At 38.1% G+C, this 14,131-nt stretch overlaps 1 protein-coding gene across 1 annotated transcript in view; it reads right to left on the reverse strand.

Annotated features, from left to right (window-relative positions):
* The window catches only part of TMPRSS3 (transmembrane serine protease 3), a gene marked incomplete at both ends in the record, with an annotated part of 34,623 nt that overhangs the window by 12,510 nt on the left and 7,982 nt on the right, over positions 1-14,131 (reverse strand). Inside the window, 8 exons of the mRNA XM_083361274.1 lie at positions 5,301-5,525; positions 6,442-6,584; positions 8,172-8,267; positions 9,457-9,626; positions 11,407-11,572; positions 11,958-12,001; positions 12,832-12,957; positions 13,553-13,676. Of these exons, the coding sequence (XP_083217400.1) occupies positions 5,301-5,525; positions 6,442-6,584; positions 8,172-8,267; positions 9,457-9,626; positions 11,407-11,572; positions 11,958-12,001; positions 12,832-12,957; positions 13,553-13,676 (1,094 nt within the window). The remainder of the gene's footprint in view (positions 1-5,300; positions 5,526-6,441; positions 6,585-8,171; positions 8,268-9,456; positions 9,627-11,406; positions 11,573-11,957; positions 12,002-12,831; positions 12,958-13,552; positions 13,677-14,131) is intronic.

Raw genomic sequence — 14,131 nt, forward strand, 5'->3', positions numbered from 1 at the left:
AGAGAGAATAAAATAAAATTAAATTAATACAAGCCCACAATTAAGATAACATTAAAAATTAAAATTAAAATTAAAATTAAAATTAAAATTAAAATTAAAATTAAAATTAAAATTAAAATTAAAATTAAAATTAAAATAAATTAAATTTAATTAATATAATTTAAAATCCCTCAGTCCAGGCCAGACAATTCAAACAACCAGGTTTTTAAGTCCCGGCAAAACGAGCGAAGGTCGGGGGCAGTCCGAAGCTCCATCAGCAGTTCGTTCCAAAGGGTGGGCACACTCACAGAGAACGCCCTATCCCTGGGGATCACCCGCTGGCAGTCTCTAACCGGCAGAACCCTAAGGAGGCCCTCCCTGTGGGCGCGCACAGGACGATGGGAAGCTGATGCTGGCAGCAGGTGCTCCCTAAGGTATTGCAACAAAGTAGCAGGACGATGGGAACGTATTGCAACAAAGTAGCAATAATGGTGCATTGGAAGATCTGCAAGAAATACCATTTGCCTGCAAGCAAGTCCTGGTGGGACTATAAAATACAAAAAGTAATAAAAAATGAAGAAGCTAAAGTGCTATGGGACTTTAGAATTCAAACAGACAGGCATCTGACACTTAACAACCCAGACTTAACAACTGTTGATAAGAAAGACAAAAAAGTCTGGATAGTGGACATGGCAATACCTGGAGAAGTACAAGAGAAGAGAAAGAAGATAACAAAATATGAAGTCCTGCAAATAGAAATAGAATGTCTGTGGCAAAAGAAAGCAAAATAGTACCCGTAGTCATAGATACCTTAGGTGCAATCCCAAAACAACTGGAGCATCACTTGAATACCATTGTCATTGACAAATTCACCATTAGTCAATTTCAAAAGGCAGCTTATATCTTGCTACAGTATTTTTAAACACCATCAAACATCCACATCTATCTACCCCAGGGCCTTGGGAAGGACTCAATAGGTAGATAAAAATGGCAAATCAAGTCTGGACATCTGTCCAACTGTGCAACAAACAACCGATCTGAACACTGTTTCGCTTTGGGGTTGGCTACCAGGGACCACATAATCTGTGTTCTCTAATTAAGGTTGGTTGCACAGTCACCCAGATGTTTGATTGGGTTTGGCATTTTTATCTACTTAGCAAGTCCTTCTAAAGGACCTTCGATAGGCAGATGTTGATGGTGTTAAACCAGCCCTAGGGACGGACACGATAGGTGGATAAAAATGCCAAACTCAGTTGAAACATCTAAGTACGCAACCAACCATAATTAGAATACAGATTTTGTGTGTGTCTGTCCCTGCTAGCAAGCACCAAAGTCAAGCTGTGTTCAAGTCAGTAAATAAGTGACCTGATATATTTAAATAAGTTCAACATTCAGCTAGTGTCTAACAGTTTTTCTATCAGAATTCCCTATATAAATCATAGTCTCCTCTCCCCTTTTATACGTATTCCTCCCATGCTTGGTGTAGGACCTTAGCTCACTCTTTAAATATGTCTTTTTGTTCTGGTTATTGGTTTCATTTTAAAGCAATCAGATTATGGATAGGATTTTTTTTAAAAAAAGGAACCAATGGTTTACAAATAAGCCTTCATCTCAAGACTGCACAAAGTCATCCAAAGAAGGCAAAAATTCTCCAATATAAAAGTATATTGTGTAGTTATAGCAAAAAAGAAAAAATTGCAGCACCTTTGTACAAAAGTACAAAAAAGCTGAAAATTAATTGTAGAGCATTTTGATGAATGCATGATGATGATGATGATGATGATGATGATGCTAACCGTCTCCCTTCCACTCTTCTCTCTATGGATAAAAATCAAGATTGCATTAGGAGTGCATTTTGGGATACTGAACAAAGTCCTAAGGAAAATAAGTGATTTCATAAGCCCTAAGGTTTGTATATAGGCCAGGTTTCATCCCACATAAATTGGCCATAAACAATGTGACTGATGCTGGAATGTAATTTGCCCCCTGTTGCCTATAAAATTTAGTTCATAGTGTGCTTTTTTGGGCAGTAGAAGTGGCAGAATTTACTTGGGCTGTTAATTTCCTAGAGGCTTGAAATACTCTGCCCAAGTACTTAAAATATTTCACTTACTCTAATTCATGGGAATCAGTTGACCACTTGTGCCTTTGTCTTTTGTTGAAAAAATTTAAAGTTAAGATTTGTCATAATTGATAACAACGTTCTTCATTACAGAAGGATGCTGTGATTGTTAATGCCGTTTACTGTAAAACGCATGTGGCAAGTTCATGTGGAGATAATACTCATGAACACATCCACATAGGTCTGCATAATCAGCATCTCCAAAATTTGTGGAAAGATATTGACTCAGAATCAGAGGATCCATACATAGACAAACCATAGGAAAGGTGCTAGGCTAACGGTGATGCAGCTTTCATGTACATCAAATGTTCTTCCTAAATTGTCATTACATTGTAAACATCTTTCAATGGCTTTATTAAAACAGTGGCTGTTTGTCCATCTATTATTCACTGATAAGAGTCTAACAGCTGTTTTGTAAGTCAGGGATCACAGTTCCCATGGGCATGTCAATCATAATACCCACATTTGGTCTTTACATTGTTTTATTATGCCTCCATAGAATTTTTGATTCTGTTTCATTTACAGTAAAGCTTGTTCATTCCTTTACTACACCTACTGTATAAGCAAAGATTGCTGAGAAAGAGTGATAACATCAGTCTGATGACTAGATCACTCTTAAGCTGTTTGTCATTCTGTAGATAAGGGAAATATTACATTGGGAGGTGCCCGCATGAAGCCTGCTACTCTCTTAGGAATATGTGCTCATATTCCTGAAATAATTGGCTCTAATTGGCAATGCAAAACCAAGCAGGAAATGATTAAGCATAGCTCTGCAAATCTAATCTTTCTCCTGTTTTATCCCTGGATAAATAGAAGCATATTGGGGTGCGGCAGGACTATCCTATTTGCCAAATGTCAACAAAGTTCAAATGACACTCAGCCTTCTGGCATAAATCTTGCATTTTATCAAAGTCTCGCCCTCCTACTCCTAGAAACACAGACTTAGGTTTGGTTTCTTCCCACCCACACAATAAACACTAGATTTCAACAATTGCTCCCACAATTGCCAACTTAATAGAGTATAAAATCAGCTGCAGGTGAAGCAAAATCCCTTTCTCTTGTGCCATTCACATATTTGCAACAGAGAGAAATAGGAACATCTGCAGGGAGGAAGGAATTAAGATGGCAAATGCAACCACATCATTGAAGTCCATTTCTTTTTATATGTGTTGATGGATACCAAAAAGGGTCCAGGTCTGAGCACACAGTAGCGGCTGCCACCTTGACTATTTTATCCACAACTGCAGGAAAATGTTGCAACTGAGCAAAAGGTGAAACTCGAAAAATTAGAATATCGTGCAAAAGTTCATTTATTTCAGTAATGCAACTTAAAAAGGGAAACTAATATATGAGACAGACTCATTACATGCAAAGCAAGATAGTTCAACCCATGATTTGTCATAATTGTGATGATTATGGTGTACAGCTCATGAAAACCCCAAATCCACAATCTCAGAAAATTAGAATATTACATGCAATCAATAAAACAAGGAGTGTACATAGAAAAATATCGGACGTCTGAAAAGTATAAGCATGCATATGTACTCAGTACTTGGTTTGGGCCCCTTTTGCAGCAATTACTGCCTCAATGCGGCGTGGCATGGAAGCTATCAGCCTTTGGCACTGCTGAGGTGTTATGGAAGACCAGGATGCTTCAATAGCGGCCTTCAGCTCTTCTGCATTGTTTGGTCTCATGTCTCTCATCTTTCTCTTGGCAATGCCCCATAGATTCTCTATGGGGTTCAGGTCAGGCGAGTTTGCTGGCCAATCAAGCACAGTAATCCCACAGTCATTGAACCAGGTTTTGGTGCTTTTGGCAGTGTGGGCAGGTGCCAAGTCCTGCTGGAAAATGAAGTCAGCATCCCCATAAAGCTCATCTGCGGAAGGAAGCATGAAGTGCTCCAAAATCTCCTGGTAGACGGCTGTGTTGACCCTGGACTTAATGAAGCACAGTGGACCAACACCAGCAGATGACACAGCTCCCCAAATCAACACAGACTGTGGAAACTTCACACTGGACTTCAAGCATCTTGCAGTGTGTGCCTCTCCATTCTTCCTCCAGACTCTGGGTCCTTGGTTTCCAAATGAGATGAAAAAGTTGCTCTCATCAGAAAACAGGACTTTGGACCACTGAGCAACAGACCAGGTCTGTTTTTCTTTAGCCCAGGTAAGACGCTTCTGACGTTGTTTGTTGTTCAGAAGTGGCTTGACAAGAGGAATATGACATTTGAAGCCCATGTCCAGGATCCCTCTGTGTGTGGTGGCTCTTGATGCACTGACTCCAGCCACAGTCCACTCCTTGTGAAAGTCCCCAACACTTTTGAATGGCCTTTCCCTGACAATCCTCTCCAGGCCGCGGTCATCCCAGCTGCTTGTGCACCTTTTTCTTCCACACTTTTCCCTTCCACAAAACTTTCTATTAATGTGCTTTGATAAAGCACTTTGGGAACATCCAACTTCTTTTGCAATTACCTTTTGAGGCTTTCCCTCCTTATGCAGGGTGTCAATGATGGTTTTCTGCACAACTGTCAGGTCAGCAGTCTTCCCCATGATTGTGATTCCTACTGAACCAGACTGAGAGACCATTTAAAGCAGACATGTCAAACACAAGGCCCGGGGCCGGATCCGGCCCGCAAAGTGGTTTCATGGAAATAGTGAGGGAACGGCCCCCATTGCCTTGGCCCTGGCCCAGAGACCCTCCTTCTGCCAGAGACCCTCAGATCTGTCCCACTCCTGCCCAGGCCCCCATAGGCACCCTTGATGCGAACGATGTAGAGCTGGCCATGCCCACCCAGTAGGCCATACACACTTTAGCCACGCCCACCCAGTAGGCCACACCCACCCCAGCCCCCTGAGGGCAACCGTAATGCTGATGCAGCCCTCAATGAAATTGAGTTTGACACCCCTGATTTAAAGGCTCAGGAACCCTTTGCAGGTGTTATGGCTTAGTTAGCTGATTAGAGTGGAACACTTTGAGCCTAGAATATTGCACCTTTTCACAATATTCTAATTTTCTGAGATTGTGGATTTGGGGTTTTCATGAGCTGTAAGCCATAATCATCACAATTATGACAAATCACAGCTTGAACTATCTTGCTTTGCATTTAATGAGTCTATCTCATATATTAGTTTCCCCTTTTAAGTTGCATTACTGAAATAAATGAACTTTTGCATGATATTCTAATTTTTCGAGTTTCACCTGTAACTGCCTGCCTGCTCCCACTGGATACAATAAGCTTAAGCCAGGGAAAGAAACTATCAGAGAATAAACCTCCATTTGTTCATGTATCCAATCCAGAAATGAGGTGATGCGACTGTAGACTCCAGGTTTGTTTTCCTCAGCACAGCCCACCCCAAAGCTGGTTGTTCCTACCAACTTCCAAGTATTCATGTCTTTGCATGCCAGTGGCCCCCCACTGTCTCCCTGAAAAGACATAACAGCAAAACATAAAGTGGTGTGGCCATGTCTGAAAACTATTGCTGATCACTATCGGAGCACATATAATCTTGAGGACATTTGCTACCTTTTAATTACACCATACGTTAAGTACTACCACCTTAGAAATCAGCAGAGCAATTAGTAAAGCAAGCAAGTGTACGATTTTATTCAAGCCGCTTAGCAACTGCAAATGAAGAGGAAGACTGCCTCTACGATGAGTCCACAGCATCACTTGTCTGAGAGACTGATGAGGATAAAGTGAAAAAAGAAACTTCCTTTTGCCATTATCATACAGCTGGGTGTTTTTCAACCTTGGCCTCTTGAAGATGTGTGGATTTCAGTTCCCAGAATTCCCCAGCCAGTTTTGGCTATAGCCATGATCTTGGTTCTTCTCTTCTGCTTCCCTCAATTTGGCCTTTTCTGTAAAAGGGTGGGAAGCAACTCCCAGAATCCCAAGCCACCTTATCCAGGCTTTACACATGTAAAGAACAATATTTCTTTAAGAAGCAGGAGCAGATCCTTGCCAAAAACTGAAACTGGGATCTTCTGTACAGTATTCTACAGCTAAACTTTGGATACTTACCGTCCTTCCTTTTCTTATGTTCCCCTAAACAAGACATTGGGTGGGAGGATCCTTAATTTACAATATTCCTAGTGGTGTTTCCTCACATCTCTTACATCATTTCTATTTGCATGCATTTATAATTTGACCACAGGCCGATGTGATACATAAACTTTTTCCTATGGCTGAGATGAAGAAAAATTGTCATGAAATGCCATGTAGAAATTCTGTAGAGGTTTTCTTTAAAAGTAGTGTGTTTGCATATGTCTTAATGACAAAGTTTCCATAGGGGATATAAGCAATAAAATTTAGACATGTACCAATAAGAAATGTTCTTACCTGACAGGTATCTATGCCTCCTTTTAAATAACCTGCACAGAGCATTGATGAAGCCACAATTCCTCCATAAACCTCTCCATGATTGCATACTTTGTTAGAAATTAAAGGGACACCAGCATATCTCATTGTTTCTGAAGTATTTCCTGATATTCCAAGACAATAATTAGTTTTTTCATTTCTGTGTTAAGATGGCTTTTTTAAAAAAGCTATAAGCTGTGATAAAGTATACAGTATATCCTAAGAAGATTTCCTATAATTTAATATATTTTATTAGTCTTATATTTATAAATAAAGTAAATATGTTTATTCATTAGCTATGTATATGTATTGCTGTCTTATAAGTTATTGGGCCACATGTATCAACTGTTTTTATTTATTTGTTTGTTTGTTTAGAAGGAATTTTAATATCCAAAAAAGAACTAATTCAAAACGATTTATAGGCTAATGCAGTGATTCTCAACCTTGGCCACCTTAAAATGGGTGGATTTCAACTCCCAGAATTCCCCAGCCAACCATCATGGCTAGACAATTCTGGGAGTTGAAGTCCTCCTATCTTAAAGTGGCCAAGGTTGAGAAACACTGAGTTAATGCACTGAAATTTTTGACATTTAACTTGACATTCAACAAGCAAAACATTAAATTATTAATCTCTATTAAAGTAATCCCTACTACCTTCCAGTGTATGTAAATTAGGACCAGGAATGAAGTAGAGATGGAGCAGTCTTCCCAAATCTGACTTATTTTATATACAGTCAGCTATAGTCATTACGGTATAGTTTTTGCAATTGAAAACCGAAAAAAAAAGATTAAATTGTCATGTTGTGTATATTTTTTCATAATATGCACTTTTTTTGTACACAGCATTTTCTACTATGCACAATTTGTGACTTGTCCTAATATAATGCAATTTTGAGCTAGTTCAGTTGGCCTAGACACCAGCAAATTATGAGTTCTAGTCCTGCCATAGGTATGAGCCAGTCACTCATCCTTAATCCCATTCACTTGTTGTGGGGAAAAGAGAATGGGAAAGGCGTATTGATATAAAATGGTAGGATGAAAATAAAATAATAATAATAAAGAATTTAATTTTTTTTTAAAATGTGGGTAATTTTTAAGCAGAAATTGCAATACAAAATTCAGAGGAGTGCAAATTCAAAAATTAATTGTATTCAGATCAACCTATAGACCACAGGTGTCAAACTCACTGCACCATGTGACGTGTCGCAACGTATCGTGACTTTTTTTGCATTGCCGGAGGTGGGGTGGGCATGGCCTCCGTATGATGCAACTGGCCTGCGGGCCAGCAGTTTGACACCCCTGCTGTAGACTAATCAAATTGCCATACATTGCAAAAGTAATGTGTGGTATTTATACTTTAGGAAGTAGACAATTTGGTATTGTCAGATGTTTGGAACATCTCCTACAGTCTTTTCCCGTAGATAAAGCAGGCTAAGGCTGATAGGAGATGATCTTTGTATTTCTAAAAAGGAATCAATTATTTATTTATTTGTTTGTTTGTTTATTGGTACATAAAGCAATAATTAGCAGCTCATAGTAATTCTATTTGTATTTTGTGTTTATAGCTACTTTTTCTGTTTTAGAAATAAAGGGAATGTTTATTGAGAAGTTATATTTATAGAAGGATATTTATGGGAACATCTTGAATTAATTTTTCACATGTGACAAAGTTTGGTTGAGAAAAAGACAGTTTCAAACACTTAAACGAATACCTCCTTCTTCTGTTGCTCCCCATCCTGATATCCAACACATTTTTCCTTCTTGGAAATGTTCTCCAAAATTAGGAAGGCAAATTGGCTCTATAAGACCTGTTTAAGCAAACAACATTCTCTGTGAGATCAAATCCCTCATCTTTCGTCTGAAGATTCAGAACTTTTAAAAATTTAAATACGGTTTTTCAAATACTTCTTGTGTAGAACTACAGCTTTGGGAGATTATAGAGGGTTGGGGGAAAAGTGACAAGACACTTCCTATTCCTGAACTGAACATCCAGTTCTTAAACTATTTGAATTAAAAATCCAATTCTGAATCTACACAAATCTATGAACCCCTAAAATAATAATAATAAAAATATAGTTAATATCATTAAGCAACAACATCTGCCTAGCCTAGGGGTAGGCAACCTTGGCTCTTTTATGACTCCTGGACTTCAACTCCCAGAATTCCTGAGCCAGCATAGAAATTCTGGGAGTTGAAGTCCACGAGTCATAAAAGAGCCAAGATTGCCTACCCTAGGCCTAGCCCAAGTCCTGAGGAAGCACTTGATAGGTAGTATAAAAATGCCAAATCCAGTCTAAACATCTGGCTGACTGTGCCATAATATCATACAACAACGATAGAACAGCATAACTTAATAAAATAAAGAACATTTCACTGAAAATGATGAAAGAAGAAAATTTGATATGACACTATTAATAGGGGAAAATGAGTCTGCATACTTTGCATAAGTTCTAAAATCTGGATTTTATTTTGAAGATATAACAAATTCTCATTTACCAAAAAGTTATCAGAAAAGTTAAAAAACAAAAGGCATGCTTCTTGTTCTTCTTCACTTCTCTTCAACTACTCTTAAATTTGTACAGATTACGAAACAGCCTCTCTCTGCAAATGGCATTTTGGTAGTCTCTCCCACAAGACAGCAATTCTGAGATAAGAATCATAGCTCACACCTTTCCTTCCTTCCTCTCCATCATAATTGCTTCTGCAAAATGAGCATCAGGTCTGACATCATCAGAAACCTGCACAGAAGCCTTCTGGAAATGGTTACTGTTCCTTTCCATCACAAATTTAAGAGAATTTAAGAGAAACGAAAAGCACAAGAAGAATATTCCAACATCCTACAGGTCTCACCTTCTCATGGTCATGTTATAATATTCTTCCTATAAGCGAATAGACACTGTAGCAAATAATACATGTGATAAATCTGGGCCACCCTTCTCAATATGAACTTTAAATACAAAACAAGAGAAAAAAGAAAATCAAGAGAGTCAAAATTACCATTTAGTGCAAGTGGAGTAGCCAGCTTAATCAACGCTATATCATTCTTCATTGTTTTAGGCTTATACTTTTTATGGTATATAATTTTGTCCACTAAGTATGGATTAACTGGGCTTTCTTCCAGGATTACTAAACCCACGTGAACACTCCATGCTCCTGGTAGGTACAAACTGTTTCAGCAAAAACATTGCAAATAAAAAAGGAAGTAATATCTGTCAACATTTAAAATTGGCTATGTGTAGCATTTACAACTTTACATTCCATAAGTTTTGATGTACAAGATTTCATTTCCAAAAATATAAAATCATATGAATATCATATATCTTATATCACATCACTGTGACATTCACTTTATCACCATGGCATTTGCTTAACCAACCCCACAAAAAGTTATGAAAATTAGGGTCTGGTCATGTGATACCTCAACTTACAACTGCACGACTTATGACCATAATTCCAAATTCAATTACAGATGTAACCTGAGCACTACCTGTATAAATTTCTATACGTGGTGCCCACAGGAGTCCTATATTTCCCACCATCACCACCTTTTCACAGCAACATAAATGGCTTGGGTCCGGGATATCTGATGGAACACCTGCTGCCAGCATCAAGTTCCCTTCGTCCAGTGCGCTCCCACAGGGAGGGTCTTCTCAGGGTGCCGCCGGTAAAAGATTGCTGGTGGATAACACCCAGGGGGAGGGCCTTCTCAGTGGGTGCGTCTGCCCTCTGGAACCAGCTGCCTGTGGAGCTTAGGACTGCCCCTGACCTTCGTTCATTTCGCCGGGACCTGAAGACCTGGCTCTTCGAGCTTTCCGGCCCAGGCTGAGAATTTTAATTGGGGTTTTTATTTTTTTAGGGATTGATTTAATCTTTTTTAATAGTTTTTAACTTTTGTATCGATCTTTTTTTAAAATACCTTGTAAACCGCCCTGAGTCCTTCGGGAAAGGGCGGTATATAAATCCAATAAAAAAATAAAAAAATAAACATTCAGGGACATTTAGGCAAATAATTCCATCCTTCAGATCCAGTTCAGATCAGTTCCAGAATCCAAATTAAAACATCAAAACCATGCTTGAAGATATCATCTCAAAGGTGCTTTTTCAAGTGGAAACTGGACTTCCTTTGTTTTATCTTGAAAACATTTCGTTTCTCATCCAAGAAGCTTCTTCAGTTCTGACTGAAGAAGTTAGAACTGAAGAAGATTCTTGGATGAGAAGCAAAACGTCTTCAGGGTAAAACAAAGAAAGTCCAGTTGCCTCTTGAAAAAGCACCTTTGGGAAAACTATGACCTGGATGACTGAGAATCTCCATAGAGATTGTGCTGGAAGATAGCCATTGAAATATAACTCAGAGTGATTCTGTAAGAAAGATAGAGAGTAAATGTAAGGTTTCTATTGGCACTATTGAAGAAGTTTATAGCATGAGCACAAAACCAAATTGATGTCTAATGTGTAACATGAACTTATAATTGCATCATTTTGTTAAGTGAAAATGACTTTGTATGATATCTAATCACTTTTCAAAAGTTTCTTATAGCCCACATCCAGCCACTCAGGCCCAACCAGGATAAGATGTCAACAATTAGTTGCCTCTCTATCTTGGAAAATAAACAAGGAAAGATGACTCCCGTGTCACTGCTGTAATGAAAAGTACCGATAACTAAAATATACAGATGATAAATGTTAATGCTTTAATGCATTTGTGAAGCAACATAATAAGGTTAAAAAAACAACAGCAAGACCACCTTTTCAGAAGAAGGGAAATATGTATATAGGCTAAATCCATGAAGACCAGAAAGATAAAACTCAGATAAAGATAAAGATAAAACTCAGATATCCAGTGTGAGAGTTCATATGGATGCATTTTGGAATAAGGAAATTGGAACAGAAAACTGGAGATAACATCACAAAACATTTAGAAGATAGTATTCTAGATGGGCTGCTTACTCATAAACACAGTGAGCTGCTGTAACAATCCATCGTGGGGTGATGACTGACCCCCCACACAAATGATATCCTTGAAACTGAAGGCTGGCTTGCCATGGCCATTGCTGGAGCAGGGACACATTTCCACCGACAATACGTGGGGAGTACCAGGTTCTGGTACCACATGCTGGCAGAATGAAAAAATAAAATCATTGGAATATACCTGTCACTATAAAATGCCTGTTTTTAAAACTTATCTAATAGAAAAGATTTAATTTTTCTAACTCGGAAAATATCCTTATTTTGTCCTTATCATTTTAGGAGAAACACAGTCATACCAAACATGTTAATAACTGAGGCATCACCACCAGAAAGTTCTGCTCCAAAAGATTCGCAGAGATTAATTAAAACTGATAATCTTGTTTCGTATAGCTGCCCTTCCTTAAAATTGAACTTGCACACAATGATTTATATTTGAACATTTGCATTCTTCCTTAGTTTGCGGGAGGAAATTGAGTTAACATTACTATACCAAATTTTATACCAAACATTACTATTCCCAAATCACTTACCCAAACATTTTAAGACAATTACATTGCCTGAAATACATTCTTCTCTGAAACAGAAAAAAGTAAAGTCTATTACTTGTTCTTTTCCTGGCAGCTTTAGCCATAAAAATGCCATTTGTTCAGTCTATAAATTTAAACCAGCCTTCCTAAATTCATCACTTCCAAATGTGTCCCAGATAGCTTTCATTATGTTGGCTGAAAATTCTAAGACTTTCTTTCTTTCTTTCTTTCTTTCTTTCTTTCTTTCTTTCTTTCTTTCTTTCTTTCTTTCTTTCTTTCTTTCTTTCTTTCTCTCTCTCTCTCTCTCTCTCTCTTTCTTTCTTTCTCTCTGTCTCTGTCTCTCTCTCTCTTTCTCTCTTTCTCTCTTTCTTTCTTTTGACATTTCTTAACTGCCCATCTCCCTTGGAGATACATTCAAAATACATTTGAAAGGGACTAGATTGGCAACGATTGGTTTAAACAAGAAAGATTATTGGCTCAATCAGGTATTTTGTCAGCATAGTCTTCACCAAGTATGAGTTCATCCCTGGAAGTCTGAATTTCCATAAATATTTCCACATAGATATATGGAAAGAGATACTTAATTTAATATATGAAGACTTCCTTCCCATATTAAAGCCCTTAACAGGGTAAAATGGAATCTCCCAGAAGCAAATTCCTTAGTGTTCTGGTCCCAAGGATGTCCAGATTGTGAATCAACTATACACATGATTTTGGACATGAGAGAGATCATGTTATTTATACAAAGCCTTTACTTGGACACGTGTTACAATTAATTCCAGATAATGCAGATAATATAGATTTAGATTCTGCAGTTCTATGGAAGCTCGTGGAGCCCATTTACATGTCTTTCTGAAGCTAAATATCTGAAACATACCGTACATTGGTAGCATTCTGTGGTGATGTCAGCTGATCAGCTGATAACCAATGATTTGCAGTAACAAAATATTTCTGGAATTCATTCTCAATGGCAGCCACTGGGAAGCCAGATGCACTTACAAAACTGCAGAAGGTAAGAATTAACCAATATGTTCCAGTACAATTTTCATGCTTAACTCTTATATTTAAGACTTCTTATATTATCTGGTTTTCGAATCTGGGGTAGATTATAATAATACAATAAATCTAATTCAGGGTAGCAAATCTACAACCTTCTCAGAATGCTGGAGTTCCATGCTTGTCAGCATTCCCAGCATCTTCTCAATATGTTAGACCACCACCACCATCCCATCATTCCTTTTGCATTAGAAAGACTACTTCACAGTGGGCCCTGTTCTATACAGTTGTAAACATTGCAAACAGAAGACCTGCATCTCCAGTGCCTTACTGTTTTGTTTTGTTTTAAATTCTGTCAGATTTAACATAATCGTCAGCAGTACCAAGCCTGTCACATTTTGGCAGTTTTCCTAACATTTTGAAAGTCTTCTGAAACTGTGTAGTTTAATAAGCTATTATTAATTGCAGTCAATAATTTAAAAAGAAGCACTAAATGCAAAAAGCTAATTCAACAAAATTTTCACTGTATATTTGAGTCAAAATGTAATATACTTTGGGTCATTTTGTTTCCATTGTCACTTGACAAAATTGCTCAGCAATACCTTGAAAATCCTAAGTATTTACACGAAACATTGCCATAGTTGTCTTTCCAGCCATCAGAACACACAGTCCGCCAGGTTCCAAAACTGAACACCTGCAGCACAGCTCTTTTGCCGCTCAATCTAACTAGGAGGACACACACACACACAAAAAGTCAGCTGGTGTTTAATAATAATTATTGTAAGGACAGGACAGTTGCAGCAGCCAAGTGCCTCTTGCTTTTCTCTCTTTGCACTATTTGCGTAAGACCTCCAGTAGACTAGTTCAGAAAGTAAACCAGTAATAATATATTCAAAACAATGAAATTAACCCTGTAATTGACTCCAATTTTATCTCTCCCCCCCCCACTTTTAAAAATTCCTTAAACAATTAATTTGGGATAGAGCTGACATGCAGTATGCTCAAATGCAAAATGTTTGTGGGGAGTCAAAAAACTATGGTGGCCTGAGCGTGCAATGGAAGTGCTTTACAGCCCTCTCTAAGCAGTTTACAGACTCAGCATGTTGCTCCCAAATATCTGGGTCCTCATTTTACTGACCTTGGAAGGATGGAAGGCTGAGTCAACTGTGAGTCAGTGAGGA

This window comes from Vipera ursinii (genome assembly GCF_947247035.1).
Source record: "Vipera ursinii genome assembly, chromosome: 4".
Lineage (NCBI taxonomy): Eukaryota > Metazoa > Chordata > Lepidosauria > Squamata > Viperidae > Vipera > Vipera ursinii.